Source organism: Prionailurus bengalensis, chromosome A3 (assembly GCF_016509475.1).
Source record: "Prionailurus bengalensis isolate Pbe53 chromosome A3, Fcat_Pben_1.1_paternal_pri, whole genome shotgun sequence".
In the NCBI taxonomy this organism is placed as follows: domain Eukaryota; kingdom Metazoa; phylum Chordata; class Mammalia; order Carnivora; family Felidae; genus Prionailurus; species Prionailurus bengalensis.
The window spans coordinates 50,268,780-50,285,080 of record NC_057354.1 but is presented as its reverse complement, the minus strand read 5'-3'; the positions used below and the strand labels follow the sequence as shown (position 1 = coordinate 50,285,080).

The window sequence follows — 16,301 nt, the reverse complement described above, 5'->3', positions numbered from 1 at the left end:
TAGAAAAGCATTGTGCCCATTGAATTTGTGTCTTATGAAAAACTTCCAGCCATTATTTATTTATTCTTTTTTTTAATATGAAATGTATTGTCAAATTGGTTTCCATACAACACCAAGTGCTCATCCCAACAGGTGCCCTCCTCAATACTCCTCACCCACCCCCACCCACCCCCCGTCAACCCTCAGTTTATTATTCTTTAAGTAGACTTCACATCCAGCATGGAGCTCATTGTGGGGTTTGAACTTATCCTGAGATCAAGACCTGAGCTGAGATCAAGAGTCAGACACAACCAACTGAGGCATCTAGGCGCCCCTTCCAGCCATTATTTTTAAAACATGGATTTTCCTCTTGCTCTACGATTAGATGTATGATGTTAGAGCTTTTCACTTTCCCTCCATTTCTTCCCTTCCATATCTTCTTTTCTCACTTGTCTCATTCTGGGTGGTTTTTTTCCCCCATTTCTGTGTTCCAGATCAGTAATTCTTCCTTCAGCTCTATCTAAATCTGCCGTTTAACCCATTCAATGAGGTTTTAGTTTGACATTGCCTTTTTTTTTTTCATTTCCAAAAATCCTATTTTGTCCTGCTTGGTCTGATCATTTTTGATAGGTTTTTGTTGCTTATTTATTTTTTTATTTCCATCTTTTATTTGCATAAACATTTTATATTTATCTCTAGTTTGTGTCTGGTAATTCCAATATCTGAGGTTCCTATGGGATCTAATTCTGTTGTTTTGCTTCTGCTGCCTCTCAGAGGCAGCTTTTTTCCATGTATGTTGTGGTGATCTTTGTAAGCTAATGTTTACATGATGTTAATCACTGGGAATCTCAGGAGCCATAGTAGGGTGCTTTCTGCAGAAAGGGTAGATACTGCATTTGCTGAGAATTGAGAGCCTCCCAATCCAGGGCCACTTTAACCTCCTTTTAGGGCACTGGCTTAATGCAGGAGTCCATGCTGCTGATGGCAGTGCTGACATAGGCATTGGCCTCAGGGTAACTCTATCTTTGTGTTGCTTAATACTCAAAGCTGGGGTTTCAGCTTCCAGGTTTTTATTTTGTTAGAGGGCCCTTGGAGGTTTCCATTACCATCTGTGAGGACAATCACCCATTATATGATCAGCCTCACACTTCTCTAATTGCTTGGTGTGGTGAGGTGGATAGGATAGGACACCATCAGCTTATCTGAGGTCCAGGAAGCTTTAAGTGGGAACTGCCCCCCTTCCGCCCGCCCCTCCCCCCCCCCATCTGCACTGAATCAATTTTTTTCCCATTCTGGAGTCAGAATGGTACTTTCCAAACACAGACCTCATTTGTTTCACTCCCCTGCTTAAAACCTTTTACTGCTTTAAAAATTCCAATAATTAACCTTTCCTTATTTTTCCCTTTAGTTTCTCATGAGATAAAATGAAGTCATATTTATGCTTATTAAGAAGACATTTATGCTTGGTATTATAAGCATATTACATAAAATGAACATGACAAGATCACATGGCTTTGAGTATTTTTCGCTTAAAACAATTAGAAGCTAATGCCAGATAAGGACCAATGGGGGAAATAAATGTCAACCAGACCAGTATCTACTAAGAATAAATTTCTTTCTTTTTTTTTAAATGTTTATTTATGTTTTGAGAGAGAGAGAGAGAACAAGTGGGGTAGGAATAGAGAAAGAGGGAGACGCACAATCCGAAGCAGACTCCAGGCTCCGAGCTGTCAGCACAGAGCCCAGTTTGGGGTTAGGACCCACAAATTGCGAGATCATGACCTGAGTTAAAACCAGACGCTCAACTGACTGAGCCACCCAGGCGCCCCTGAAGAATAAATTTCTTGTCCAGCAAATATGGGTTTTAAGCTGTCTCTTTCATGATCTTTACTGGTAAATTGCTCATCTACCATACGTCACTAGTGTTACATTAGTGGAGACCTCTAAGTTATAAGAGAGCAAAAGTGGCTCCAGGCAGACATGGTTCATGTGGTAACTGTTCATGCTTGCTTCTTTCCATTGAGGCCTCTACCTTGTGTCAGGTATGATGCCCACTAATGTGGACATCTTCCCAGTTTCTCCTCCCTAGTGTTGACTTCAGAGTGTACAATGAGGGGAGCTCTCACTAAAAAGGAAAATGTGTTTTGGTCTTCTGATTCCTTATGTTCCTGATCTCTATGTCAGAGTTCCTTGGTGGGAGATGAATATCCTTTGCTGTAACCTGAGGACACACAGCCAGCGTTGTGCATTCATACCAACTGTGAGCATACTCCTATTGCAGTTAGTGGTTGTAAGATGCAGTAACAGATTCCCTATAAACATAAACAGAACCAAGGTGCTGAATGCATTAGTGAGTTGTTGATTGTGTGACTGTTTTAGAAGGTAAGAAAGCTTTATTTTCTGTAGCTTATTGCTTAGGAGATGCAAACCATAGCATGTTAGCTGTGCATAGAAAAAATAACAGTGTGCCCTGTGCCATCATCCAGGGATGATGCAAGATCACCATGACTTCCAGCTGCAAGACCAGACTCATGTGGACTGCATGTGGCCAGCTCCTGGAGTCCCCAGCTTCTTTTTTTCAATTTTTCTGGCAGAATCGAGTTGGATAGGCTTTCTGAAGAAAATACATTGTTGAAAAATGAGCTGGGAAGGATTCAGCAAGAGCTTGAAGCTGCAGAAAAGACAAATGATGCACAGAGGTAAGGGCCCTGGCTCAGTCATTATAACTGGACTCCAGTCTGCAACATGCTTTGCTTTTTGTGCAATGGGCTTAGAAGGTACTGCTGTGGAAAGTGGGAAGTGTTAACACACCAACCCTGAGTTCCAGAAAACCACAAAGGCGAGCCATGCTGACCTCTGACCAGCCCTGATAGGCGTGGGAGGGCTCAGATCCCTTTCCAGATGTTGGCAGCCACATTCATTCCTGGGCTCCTAAGTATGAGGTAGAACATGTGCACACTGCGGCACAGTCAGCACCACGGTGGACAGCTCCAGCTTGGGCCACTTCTCTCTGAAGTCTGTATAAGCACTTTCCATCCCATGGAGCTGCTCCATATCACGCCTCAGGGTGCGGGTGGGGGACAGTGAGTATTTCTTTAGCAATAAGAGATGCTTCTTGGGCCATTTTGGAATCTGTTTTTTCATGTTTTGATAATGATTTTAGTTGGGCTTCTCCATGGTTTGTGGATTTCAGTGGGTTAGAATAAGGGGTAGAGGTGGGGAAGGGGAGCAGGAACTGAGGCAGGAGAGACTGTGTTTGTGGAGGGGAGAAAGCACAGAGTACCCATCTGTGGCTTTCTGCTTTCACTACTGTAGTCTTATCCAAGGACAGTTTGTTTGACTTTTTTTTTTTTTCATCTCTGAAGTTCAACATGATTAAAATATGGCATCCCCAGAGCAGATGGTCAACAACTGGTTGGTATTATGTTACAGGATTTCAGAAATCTAAAAGTTTTTTTTTTCAACGTTTATTTATTTTGGGGGGGGGGACAGAGAGAGACAGAGCATGAACGGGGGAGGGGCAGAGAGAGAGGGAGACACAGAATCGGAAACAGGCCCCAGGCTCTGACCCATCAGCCCAGAGCCCGACGTGGGGCTCGAACTCACGGACCGCGAGATTGTGACCTGGCTGAAGTCGGACGCTTAACCGACTGTGCCACCGAGGCGCCCCTAAAAGTTTTTTTCCCCTCTAGAAACTGTTGTTTCTCTAATCTGCTGCCAGGGCCCATTTCCCAACAGACCCCAGCAGATATAAGGCTGTTTTGTTTTGGTCCTATTTATGCTGCTTAGTGTGACTCGTCACATGTTTTCTAAAGAGATATTACTATGTGTGGCTGAAGAATGTCATGGAGGGTGTTTGTTCTTACGGTATTGGCAGTGTTCCTCTGGTTCCGAGGGTTGGGGTCCCTACTGGATGGGCAGCGGCAGTAGTGTAGAACAGTGACAGAGCAGGTGTGAGTGTCTGTTTTGTGGCTGCGAACCCAATGATGGGAAAAAGAAACTGGCTGGTCAGTGACATTGTTAATTTTGCTTCTCCAATAGGAAGGAAATTGAGATTTTAAAGAGAGACAAGGAAAAGGCCTGCTCTGAAATGGAGGAACTCAACAAACAGGTCAGGTATCGACTCCTGCATGACGCTTAACACCACTCTCCTTTTTTCATTATTTTGAGATCATTTCAAACTTACAGAAAGGAAGGACAGAACTTTTTTCTGAAAGATCTGAGAGTGATTTGCCAAGCCATCCGTCCCTTCCCTGACTCAAAGGATATGAACAGGGATGCAAAAGTGCTGTCTGAGCCTCCACCCCCTTGAGCTTTGCCAGCTGTCCTCTCACCTTCACAGGTGAGAGGTGAGAGGTGGCTCCTTCAGTTGGTTTTTAGGACCAGGGTGCTTTTGAAGATTATAAACAGTTATTTTGTAGGAAGTAACTCTGTTTGGTTTGTCTGATGTTTTCTTGTGATTAGATTTAGATTAGGTCTCTTTGTCCCATAATTTGTCCCATTACTAGTGATGTTGGCTTTGATTCCTGGTTAGGTGGTGTTGGCCAAGCTTCTCCACAGTAAGGTTACTTTTCCCTTTGTTATGGTGAGTATTGTATGGTAGATACTTTAATATTATGTAAATACCCCATTCCCCATCGAATTCTTACCCTTTATTTTAGCATCCTTTATTTCTTGCTGTGATGGTGGCCAGTTGGTAACTAATTCCACCATTCCTTTTATGTTTATTGGTATTTCAAATGTGTAAGGAAGAGCTTTCTTTTCACTTATTTATTCATTACATTATCCTATTACTATCCTAGGTTCCTGCTTTTTCTCAATGGGTTATAATACATTACTATCAGTATTTATTTTCGTGCTCAAATTGTCTCAGATTTGGCCAATGAGAGCCCCTTCGCAGTGGTTTCTGGTCCTCCAGATGAACCCTGATCATTTTTTGAGCACTTCTTTACTTTCTGGTACCCCCAGATATTCCAAGTTCATCTAATACTTCCCCTGCCTGAGCCCTATAATCAGCTACTCCCCCAAGGAGCTTCTGGTGACTGTTAGTGTAGAATAGTGTTTGGAGACCAAGACCTGGGCACCAGGAGTGCCCACTGCTCCTGGGGTGTCACTACTTCCAGGCATAGTTAGTGGATAGTTATGGAGTGTGTATGTACTTAGAGTTTCATCAATGAATGTGCATGTAGTTTCATGAATATTTATTTATTTCTGTCTCTCTATTGAAAATCATGAATTCAAACCCATATATGCAGTTCCCACCTAATATCTTAGGGATGATCCTAGTTTCTCCCTTTCTATATTTGTAACTCATATCTCCAACAGTGAGAATCCTGGTTTCTATCCTCAGAAGATGTACTTACTGTTGATTAGTCTCCTTTATCCCATGCATAAATGCCCTTCCCGTTTTGTTTCAGCACTGACCCCACACTAGTCCTCTCTCTGCCCTCTTACACGGATGCTTTCATATTTGGTCTCCTTTAGTGGTTTTTGGGTGGATTATTAAGGAGGAAGCACACAAGCTGGGATGTGTCATTCTTGTTTTTCTTTATTCTTTTTTAAATTGGTATTGTTATTAATGATTATAGACTCACGTAGTTATAAGAAATATAGAGAAATCCTTTAAACACTTTGACCAGTTTCCCCCAACGGTAACATTTATTTAAATTTCACTTAGTTAACATACAGTGTAATATTAGTTTCAGGTGTACAATATAGTGATTCATCACTTACATACAACACCTAGTGCTCATCATGATAAGGGCACTCATTAGTCCCCATCACTTATTTCACCCATTCCCCCGCCCACCTCCATTCTGGTAACCATCAGTTCTCTATAGTTAAGAGTCTGTTTCTTAGTTTGCTTCTCTCTTTTTTTCTCTATGCTCCTTTGTTTTGTTACTTAAATTTTTTTTTAATATTTAACTTATTTTTGAGAGAGACAGAATGCGAGCAGGGAAGGGTCCGAGAGAGAGGGAGATACAAAATCCAAAGCAGGCTCCAGGCTATGGGCTGGAGCCCAACACGGGGCTTGAACCCACAAACTGTGAAATCATGACCTGAGCCAAAGTCGGACAATTAACCAACTGAGCCACCCAGGTGCCCCTCCTTTGGTTTGTTTCTTAAATTCCACATACGAGTGAAACTATATGGTATTTGTCTTTCTGTGATTTATTTCACTTAGCATTATACTCTCTAGCTCCATTGTGTCATTGCAAATGGAAAGATTTTATTCTTTTTTATGGCTGAATAATATTCCAGTGTGTGTGTGTGTGTGTGTGTGTGTGTGTGTGCGTGTGTGTGTGTGTATACTTACAAACATACACTCCACATCTTTTTTATCCACTCATCAGTCAGTGGACACTTGAGCTATTTCCATAATGTGGCTATTGTAGATAATGCTCCCATAAACATTGGAGTGTATATATGCCATTGAAATAGTATTTTTAGTATATATACTGTTGAATTAGTATTCTGTGGATAAATACCTAGTAGCGTGGCTGCTGGATTACAGGGGAGTTCTATTTCTAAGTTTTTGAGGAACCTCCATGCTGTTTTCCAGAGTGGCTTCACCAGTTTGCATTCCCACCAACAGTACAAGAGTGTTCCCCTTTCTCCACATCCTCGCCAGTGCCTGTTGTTTCTTGTATTGTTGATTTTACCCATTCTGACAGGTGTGAGGTGATATATCATTGTAGCTTTGATTTGTATTTCTCTGGTAATGAGTGATGTTAATCATCTTTTCCTGTGTCTGTTGACCATCTGAATGTCTTCTTTGGAAAAATGTCTATTCATGTGTTCTTCCCATTTTTTTTTTTTTAAACATAGGGAAAGATGATCAACGTTTATTTATTATTTTTGGGACAGAGAGAGACAGAGCATGAACGGGGGAGGGGCAGAGAGAGAGGGAGACACAGAATCGGAAACAGGCTCCAGGCTCTGAGCCATCAGCCCAGAGCCTGACGCGGGGCTCGAACTCACGGACCGCGAGATCGTGACCTGGCTGAAGTCGGATGCTTAACCGACTGCGCCACCCAGGCGCCCCATGTTCTTCCCATTTTTAAATTGGATTGTTTTTTGGCTGTTGAGTTTGATAAGTTCTTTATATATTTTGGATACTAACCTTTTATCAGATATGTCATTTGCAAATATCTTCTCCCATTCCATAGGCTGCCTTTTAGTTTTGTTGATTGTTTCCTTCATTCTATAGAAGCTTTTTATTTTGATGAAGTCCCGATAGTTTATTTTTGCTTTTGTGTCCCTTGCCTCAGGAGGCATATGTAGAAAGAAGTTGCTATGGCTGATCTCAGAGACATTACTGCCTGTGCTCTCTTCTAGGATCTTTCTGGTTTCAGGTCTTACATTGAGGTCTTTAATCCATTTTAAGTATAATTTGGTGCATGGTGAAAGAAAGTAGTCCAGTTTCATTCTTCTGCATGTCTCTGTCCAGTTTTCCTAGCACCATTTGTTGAAGAGACTGTCTCTTTCCCAATGGATATTCTTTCCTGCTTTGTCAAAGATTAAATGACCATACAGTTGTGGATTCATTTCTGGGTTTTCTATTCTATTCTATTCTATTGATGATTGTGTCTATTTTTGTGACAGTTCCATACTGTTTTGATTACTACAGCTTTGTAATATAGCTTGAAGTCCAGAATTGTGATGTCTCCAGCTTTGCTTTTCTTTTTCAGGATTGCTTTGGCTATCTGGTGCCTTTTGTGGTTCCATACAAATTGTAGGGTTTCTTGTTCTAGTTCTGTGAAAAATACTGTTGGTATTTGGAAAGGGATTCTATTAAATGTGTAGATTGCTTTTAGTAGTATAGATATATACTATATATACTATAAATATATATAGATATATCTGGTAGCATAGATATAATGTATAGATATATATTTTAGCAATATTTGTCCTTACCCATGCATATGGAAGTCTTTCCACGTTTTTGTGTCATTTTCAGTTTCTTTCATCAGTGTTTTATAGTCTTTCAGCTCTTTGGTTAGGTTTATTCCTAGGTATCTTATTGTCTTTGTGTAATAATAAATGGGACTGATTCCTTAATTTCTCTTTCTGCTCCTTCATTATGTCTAAAATGCAGCAGATTTCTGTGCATTGATTTTGCATCCTGCAACTTTACTGAATTCTTTTATCAGTTCTAGCAGTTTTTTTGTGGAGTCTTTTGGGTTTTCTCTATATAGTATCATATCATCTGCAAATGGTGAAAATTTCACCTCTTCCTTGCCAGTTTGGACGCTTTTTATTTCTTTTTGTTGTCTGATTTCTATGGCTAGGACTTCTAGTACCATCTTGAATAAAAGTGGTGAGAGTGGACATTCCTGTCTTGTTCCTGATCAGAGAGGAAAAGTTCTCAGTTTTCAAATGCCATTGAGGATGATTCTAGCTCTGGATTTTGCATATATGACCTTTTTCATGTTGAGGTATGTTTCCTCTAAACCTACTGTGTTGAGAGTTTTTATCATGAATGGGTGTTGTACTTTATCAAATGCTTTTTCCTCATCTATTGAAATGATCATATGGTTCTTACCTTTTCTTTTATTAATGCAATGTGCCACATTGATTGATTTGCAAATATTGAACCAGGCCTGCAACCCAGGAATAAATCCCACTTGATCATGGTGAATTATTCTTTTAATGTATTGTTGGATTTGTTTTGCTAGTATTTTATTGAGAATTTTTACAGTCATGTTCATCAGAGAAACAGGCCTGTAGTTCTCTTTTTTAGTGGAGTCTTTGGTTTTGGTATCAGGGTAATGATAGAATGAATTTGGCAGTTTTCCTCCCTTTTCTAGTTTTTTGAATAGTTTGATAAGAATAGGTATTAACTGTTCTTTAAATGTTTGGTAGAATTGGGGCACCTGGGTGGCCAGTGGGTTAAGTGTCTGACTCTTGGTTTAGGCTCAGGTCATGACGTTGCAGTTCCTGAGTTCAAGCTCCGTATCAGGCTCTGGACTGACAGCAGAACCTGTTTGGGATTCTCTCTGTCTCCCTCTCTCTCTGCCTCTCCCCTGCTCATGTGCTCACTTTCTCTCTCTCTCTCTCTCCCTCTCTCTCTCCCTCTCCCTCTCCCTCTCTCTCAAAATAAAGAAATAAATTAAAAAAAATATTTGGTAGAATTTGCCTGTGAAGCCATCTGATCCTAGAGTTTTGTTGGGATATTTTTGATTACTGATTCAATTTCCTTGCTGGTTATCAGTCTGTTTAAATTTTTTCTTTTTTCAGTTTTAGTAGGCTATATGTTTCTAGGAATTTATCCATTTCTTCCAGGTTGTCCAGTTTGTTGGCATATAATTTTTCATAGTTTGTATTTCTGTGGTGTTGGTTATTTCTCCTCTCCCATTTGTGATTTTATATATTTGGGTCCTTTCTCTTTTATTTTTTGATTAGTCTGGCTGGGGGATTATTAATTTTATTAACTTTTCAAAGAACTACCTCCTGGTTTCATTGATCAGTTCTGCTTTTTGTTTTGTTTTGGTTTTTAGTTTCTATATAATTTGTATCTGTTCTAATCTTTATTATTTCCTTCCTTCTACTGGTTTTGGGGTTTTTTTGTTTTTCTTTTTCTTGCTCCTTTAGGTATAAGGGTAGGTTGTTTATTTGAGATTTTTCTTGCTTCTTGAGATAGACCTGTATTCCTATAAACTTCCCTTTTATGACTGCTTTTGCTGCATCCCAAAGGTTTTGAATCTTCCACTGGTAACATTTTACAAAATTATAGTATAATATATATATTAGTCTGCTAAGGCTGCCATAACAAAATACCACAGACTGAGTGGCTTACACAACAGAAATATATTTCCTTACAATTCTCAAGGTTAGAGGTCCAAGATCAAGGGGTTGGTGGGTTAATTTCATGAAGCCTCTCTTGTAAAATTTTTTTTAACGTTTATTTATTTTTGAGACAGAGAGAGACAGAGCATGAACGGGGGAGGGTCAGAGAGAGAGAGGGAGACAAGAATCTGAAACAGGCTCCAGGCTCTGAGCTGTCAGCACAGAGCCCGACGCGGGGCTTGAACTCATGAACTGCGAGATCATGACCTGAGCTGAAGTTGGACGCTTAACCGACTGAGCCACCCAGGCGCCCCTGAAGCCTCTCTTGTAGATGGCTGTCTTCTTCCTGTGTCCTCATGTGGTCTTCCCTCTTACATGTTGGTATCCAAATCTCTTCTTAATAGGACACTATCAGATTAGAGCGCGTTCATAGCATCTCTTTTTCCCTTAATCACCTCTTTAAAGACCCTGTCTCTAAATAAAGTCACATTCTGAGGTATTGAGAGTATGAACTTCAACATATAATTTTGGGTGGACAGGAATTAGCCTATAACAAATATTATAAACAGTCTATTGATGTTGATGCAATACATGGGTGATATTCAGATTTCCCCAGTTTTACTTGTGTACTCATGTGCATGTGTGTGTGTGTCACTGTGTATGTATGTGTGTATTGGTGTATGTATGTGTATATGTGTGGTGTATGTGTGCATGTGTATGCATGCATGTGTGTATGTGTATGTCTGTAGGGGGGTGTGTTTATGTCTGTGTGGGGGGGAGGTGTGTGTATTGAGTTCCATATGATTTTATTGCCTCTGTGGATTCATGTATCCACCACCACAGTCAAGATACTAAACAGTTTCAACTCCTCAAGGATCCTTCATGTTGTTCTTTTATAACCACACCTACCTCCTCCCTTCCTCCAGCCTCTAACCCCTACAATCACTCATCAGTCCTTGATTTCTAAAACTATCACTTCAAAATGTTGTTTAAAAAGAATCACACAGAATGTAACCTTTGGGAATGACTTTTCTTGCACATCATACTTCCCTGGAGATTCAGGGAAGTGATGCCTGTACAGTAGTACGCTTCTTTTTATTGCTGAATATTAGTCCATTGGGTTGATATCCCACAATTTAACACTCACATTTTCTTTTTTTAATTTTTTTAATGTTTATTCACTTTTTTTCTATTATGAAATTTATTGTCAAATTGGTTTCCATACAACACCCAGTGCTCACTTAACAGGTGCCCTCCTCAGCCCCATCACCCACCCCCCATAAACCCTCAGTTTATCCTCAGTTTTTACGAGTCTCTTATGTTTTGGCTCCCTCCCTCTCTAACCATTTTTTTTCTTCCCCTCCCCCATGGTCTTCTGTTAAGTTTCTCAGGATCCACATAGGAGTGAAAAGATATGGAATCTGTCCTTCTCTGTATGACTTATTTCACTTAGCATAACACTCTCCAGTTCCATCCATGTTGCTACAAAAGGCCAGATTTCATTCTTTCTCATTGCCACGTAGTATTCCACTGTGTATATAAACCACAATTTCTTTATCCATTCATCAGTTGATGGACATTTAGGCTCTTTCCATAATTTGGCTATTGTTGAGAGTGCTGCTATAAACATTGGGGTACAAGTGCCCCTATGCATCAGTACTCCTGTACCCCTTGGGTAAATTCCTAGCAGTACTACTGCTGGGTCATAAAAAGTCTGTTTTTAATTTTTTCAGGAACCTCCACACTGTTTTCCAGAGCGGCTGCACCAGTTTGCATTCCCACCAACAGTGCAAGAGGGTTCCCGTTTCTCTACATCCTCTCCAGCATCTATTGTCTCTTTTGTTTATTTAACCTCTCTGACTGGCATGAGGTGATATCTGAGTGTGGTTTTGATTTGTATTTCCCTGATGAGGAGCAACGTTGAGCATCTTTTCATGTGCCTGTTGGCCATCTGGATGTCTTCTTTAGAGAAGTGTCTATTCATGTTTTCTGCCCATTTCTTCACTGGGTTATTTGTTTTTCGGGTGTGGAGTTTGGTGAGCTCTTTATAGATTTTGGATACTAGCCCTTTGTCCTATATGTCATTCGCAAATATCTTTTCCCATTCTGTTGCTTGCCTTTTAGTTTTGTTGATTGTTTCCTTTGCAGTGCAGAATCTTTTTATCTTCATGAGGTCCCAATAGTTCATTTTTGCTTTTAATTCCCTTGCCTTTGGGAATGTGTCAAGTAAGAAATTGCTACGGCTGAGGTCAGAGAGGTCTTTTCCTGCTTTCTCCTCTAGAGTTTTGATGGTTTCCTGTCTCACATTCAGGTCCTTTATTCATTTTGAGTTTGTCTTTGTGAATGGTGTAAGAAAGTGGTCTAGTTTCATCCTTCGGCATGTTGCTGTCCAGTTCTCCCAGCACCATTTGTTAAAGAGACTGTCTATTTTCCATTGGATATTCTTTCCTGCTTTGTCAAAGATTAGTTCGCCATACCTTTGTGGGTCTAGTTCTGGGGTTTCTATTCTATTCCTTTGGTCTATGTGTCTTTTTTGTGCCAATACCATGCTGTCTTGATGATTACAGCTTTGTAGTAGAGGCTAATGTCTGGGATTGTGATGCCTCCTGCTTTGGTCTTCTTCTTCAAAATTCCTTTGGCTATTCGGGGCCTTTTGTGGTTCCATGCAAATTTTAGGATTGCTTGTTCTAGTTTCGAGAAGAATGCTGGTGCAATTTTGATTGGGATTGCATTGAATGTGTAGATAGCTTTGGGTAGTATTGACATTTTGACAATATTTATTCTTCCAATCCATGAGCACAGAATGTTTTTCCATTTCTTTATGTCTTCTTGAATTTCCTTCATAAGCTTTCTATAGTTTTCAGCATACAGATCTTTTACATCTTTAGTTAGGTTTATTCCTAAGTATGTTATGATACTTGGTGCAGTTGTGAATGGGATCAGTTTCTTTATTTGTCTTTCTGTTGCTTCATTATTAGTGTATAAGAATGCAACTGATTTCTGTACATTGATTTTGTATCCTGCCACTTTGCTGAATTCCTGTATCAGTTCTAGCAGACTTTTGGTGGAATCTATCGGGTTTTCCATGTTTAGTATCATGTCATCTGCAAAAAGTGAAAGCTTGACTTCATCTTTGCCAATTTTGATGCCTTTGATTTCCTTTTGTTGTCTGATTGCTGATTCTAGAACTTCCAACACTATGTTAAACAACAGCGGTGAGAGTGGACATCCCTGTCGTGTTCCTGATCTCAGGGAGAAACCTCTCAGTTTTTCCCCAATGAGGATGATATTAGCTGTGGGCTTTTCATAAATGGCTTTTATGATCTTTAACTATGTTCCTTCTATCCAGACTTTCTCGATGGTTTTTATTAAGAAAGAATGCTGAATTTTGTCAAAGGCCTTTTCTGCATCGATTGACAGGATCATATGGTTCTTTTCTTTTATTAATGTGATGTATCACGTTGATTGATTTGCAAATGTTGAACCAGCCCTGCAACCCAGGAATGAATCCCACTTGATCATGGTGAATAATTCTTTTTATATGCTGTTGAATTCGATTTGCTAGTATCTGATTGAGAATTTTTGCATCCATATTCATCAGGGATATTGGCCTGTAGTTCTCTTTTTTTACTGGGTCTCTGTCTGGTTTAGGAAGTAAGTAATACTGGCTTCATAGAACGAGTCTGGAAGTTTTCCTTCCCTTTCTATTTTTTGGAATAGCTTGAGAAGGATAGGTATTATCTCTGCTTTAAATGTCTGGTAGAATTCCCCTGGGAAGCCATCTGGTCCTGGACTCTTATTTGTTGGGAGATTTTTGATGACTGATTCAATTTCTTCGCTGGTTATGGGTCTGTTCAAGGTTTCTATTTCCTCCTGATTGAGTTTTGGAAGCGTGTGGGTGTTTAGGAATTTGTCCATTTCTTCCAGGTTGTCCAGTTTGTTGGCATATAATTTTTCATAGTATTCCCTGATAATTGTTTGTATCTCTGAGGGATTGGTTGTAATAATTCCATTTTCAATCATGATTTTATCTATTTGGGTCATCTCCCTTTTCTTTTTGAGAAGCCTGGCTAGAGGTTTATCAATTCTGTTTATTTTTTCAAAAAACCAACTCTTGGTTTCATTGATCTGCTCTACAGTTTTTTTAGATTCTATATTGTTTATTTCTGCTCTGATCTTTATTATTTCTCTTGTTCTGTTGGATTTGGGGTGTCTTTGCTGTTCTGCTTCTATTTCCTTTAGGGGTGCTGTTAGATTTTGTATTTGGGATTCTTGTTTCTTGAGATAGGCCTGGATTGCAATGTATTTTCCTCTCAGGACTGCCTTCGCTGCATCCCAAAGAGGTTGGATTGTTGTATTTTCCTTTTCATTTGTTTCCATATATTTTTTAATGTCTTCTCTAATTGCCTGGTTGACCCATTCATTCTTTAGTAGGGTGTTCTTTAACCTCCATGCTTTTGGAGGTTTTCCAGACTTTTTCTTGTGGTTGATTTCAAGCTTTATTGCATTGTGATTTGAAAGTATGCATGGTATGATCTCAATTCTTGTATACTTATGAAGGGCGGTTTTGTGACCCAGTATGTGATCTATCTTGGAGAATGTTCCATGTGCACTCGAGAAGAAAGCGTATTCTGTTGCTTTGGGATGCAGAGTTCTAAATATGTCTATCAAGTCCATCTGATCCAGTGTATCATTCAGGGTCTTTGTTTCTTTATTGATCCTGTGTCTAGATGATCTATCCAATGATGTAAGTGGAGTATTAAAGTCCCCTGCAATTACCACATTCTTATCTATAAGGTTATTTATGTTTGTGAGTAATTGTTTTATACATTTGGGGGCTTCCGTATTTGGTGCATAGACATTTATAATTGTTAGCTCTTCCTGATGGATAGACCCTGTAATGATTATATAATGCCCTTCTTCATCTCTTATTTCAGCCTTTAATTTGAAATCTAGTTTGTCTGATATAAGTGTGGCTACTCCAGCTGTTTTTTGACTTCCAGTAGCATGATAGACAGTTCTCCATCCCCTCACTTTCAATCTGAAGGTGTCCTCAGGTCTAAAATGAGTCTCTTGTAGACAGCAAATAGATGGATCTTGTTTTTTTATCCATTCTGATACCCTGCGTCTTTTGGTTGGTGCATTTAGTCCATTTACATTCGGTGTTATTATAGAAAGATATGGGTTTAGAGTCATTGTGATGTCTGTAAGTTTCATGCTTGTAGTGATGTCTCTGGTACTTTGTGGTCCTTGCAACATTTCACTCACACAGTCCCCCTTAGGATCTCCTGTAGGGCTGGTTTAGTGGTGATGAGTTACTTCAGTTTTTGTTTGTTTGGGAAGACGTTTATCTCTCCTTCTATTCTAAATGACAGACTTGCTGGATAAAGGATTCTCGGCTGCATATTTTTTCTGTTCATCACGTTGAAGATTTCCTGCCATTCCTTTCTGGCCTGCCAAGTTTCAATAGACAGATCCGTCGAGTCTTATTGGTCTCCTTTTATATGTTAGGGCATGTTTATTCCTAGCTGCTTTCAGAATTCTCTCTTTATCCTTGTATTTTGCCAGTTTCACTATGATATGTCATGCAGAAGATCAATTCAAGTTACGTCTAAAAGGAGTTCTCTGTGCCTCTTGGATTTCAATGCCTTTTTCCTTCCCCAGTTCAGGGAAGTTCTCAGCTATGATTTCTTCAAGTACACCTCTAGCACCTTTCCCTCTCTCTTCCTCCTCTGGAATCCCAACTATGCGTACATTATTTCGTTTAATTATGTCAGTTAGTTCTCTAATTTTCCCCTCATACTCCTGGATTTTTTTATCTCTCTTTTTCTCAGCTTCTTCTTTTTCCATAATTTTATCTTCTAATTCACCTATTCTCTCCTCTGCCACCTCAATCCAAGCTGTGGTCACCTCCATTTTATTTTGCAGCTCGTTTATGGCATTTTTTAGCTCCTTCTGACTGTGTACTAGTCCCTTGATCTCTGTAGTAATAGATTCTCTGCTGTCCTGTACACTTTTCAAGCCCAGCAATTAATTTTATGACTCTTATTTTAAATTCATTTTCTGCTATATTGCTTAAATCATTTTTGATCAGTTCGTTAGCTGTTGCTTCTTCCTGGAGTTTCTTTTGAGGAGAATTCCTCCGTTTCGTCATTTTAGATAGTCCCCGGAGTGGCGGGAACTGCAGGGCTCCTCCTCTGTGCTGTCTGGAGTAACCTGTATTGGTGGACGGGCGTAGTCAGACCTGATGTCTGCCCCCAGCCCACCGATGGGGCCACAGTCAGACTGGTGTGTACCTTATCTTCCCCTCTCCCAGGGGCAGGACTCACTGTGGAGTGGTGTGGCCTCTGTCTGGACTACTTGCACGCTGCCAGTCTTGTGGTACTGCTTCTATGGGATCTGGCGTATTAGCCAGGTTGGATCCGCAAGGTGCACAGGGGTGGGAGGGGCAGACTCCGCTCGCTTTGCCTTTGGTGGTCCGCTTCAGGAGTGGCCCTGCGGCACCGGGAGGGAGGCAGACCCATTGGAGGGAT

The 16,301-nt window shown here is 40.2% G+C and overlaps 1 protein-coding gene across 6 annotated transcripts in view; it reads left to right on the top strand.

Moving 5' to 3' along the window:
• NINL (ninein like) overlaps positions 1 to 16,301 on the top strand; it is a 174,774-nt gene that overhangs the window by 134,994 nt on the left and 23,479 nt on the right. For 5 of the 6 annotated variants that reach the window (XM_043604744.1, XM_043604745.1, XM_043604743.1 and 2 more), the window contains 2 exons: positions 2,574 to 2,678; positions 4,021 to 4,090. In XM_043604744.1, the coding sequence (XP_043460679.1) occupies positions 2,574 to 2,678; positions 4,021 to 4,090 (175 nt within the window). Of the gene's footprint in view, positions 1 to 2,573; positions 2,679 to 4,020; positions 4,096 to 16,301 lie in introns of all 6 variants that reach the window. The other variant, XM_043604748.1, reaches the window with a different exon arrangement.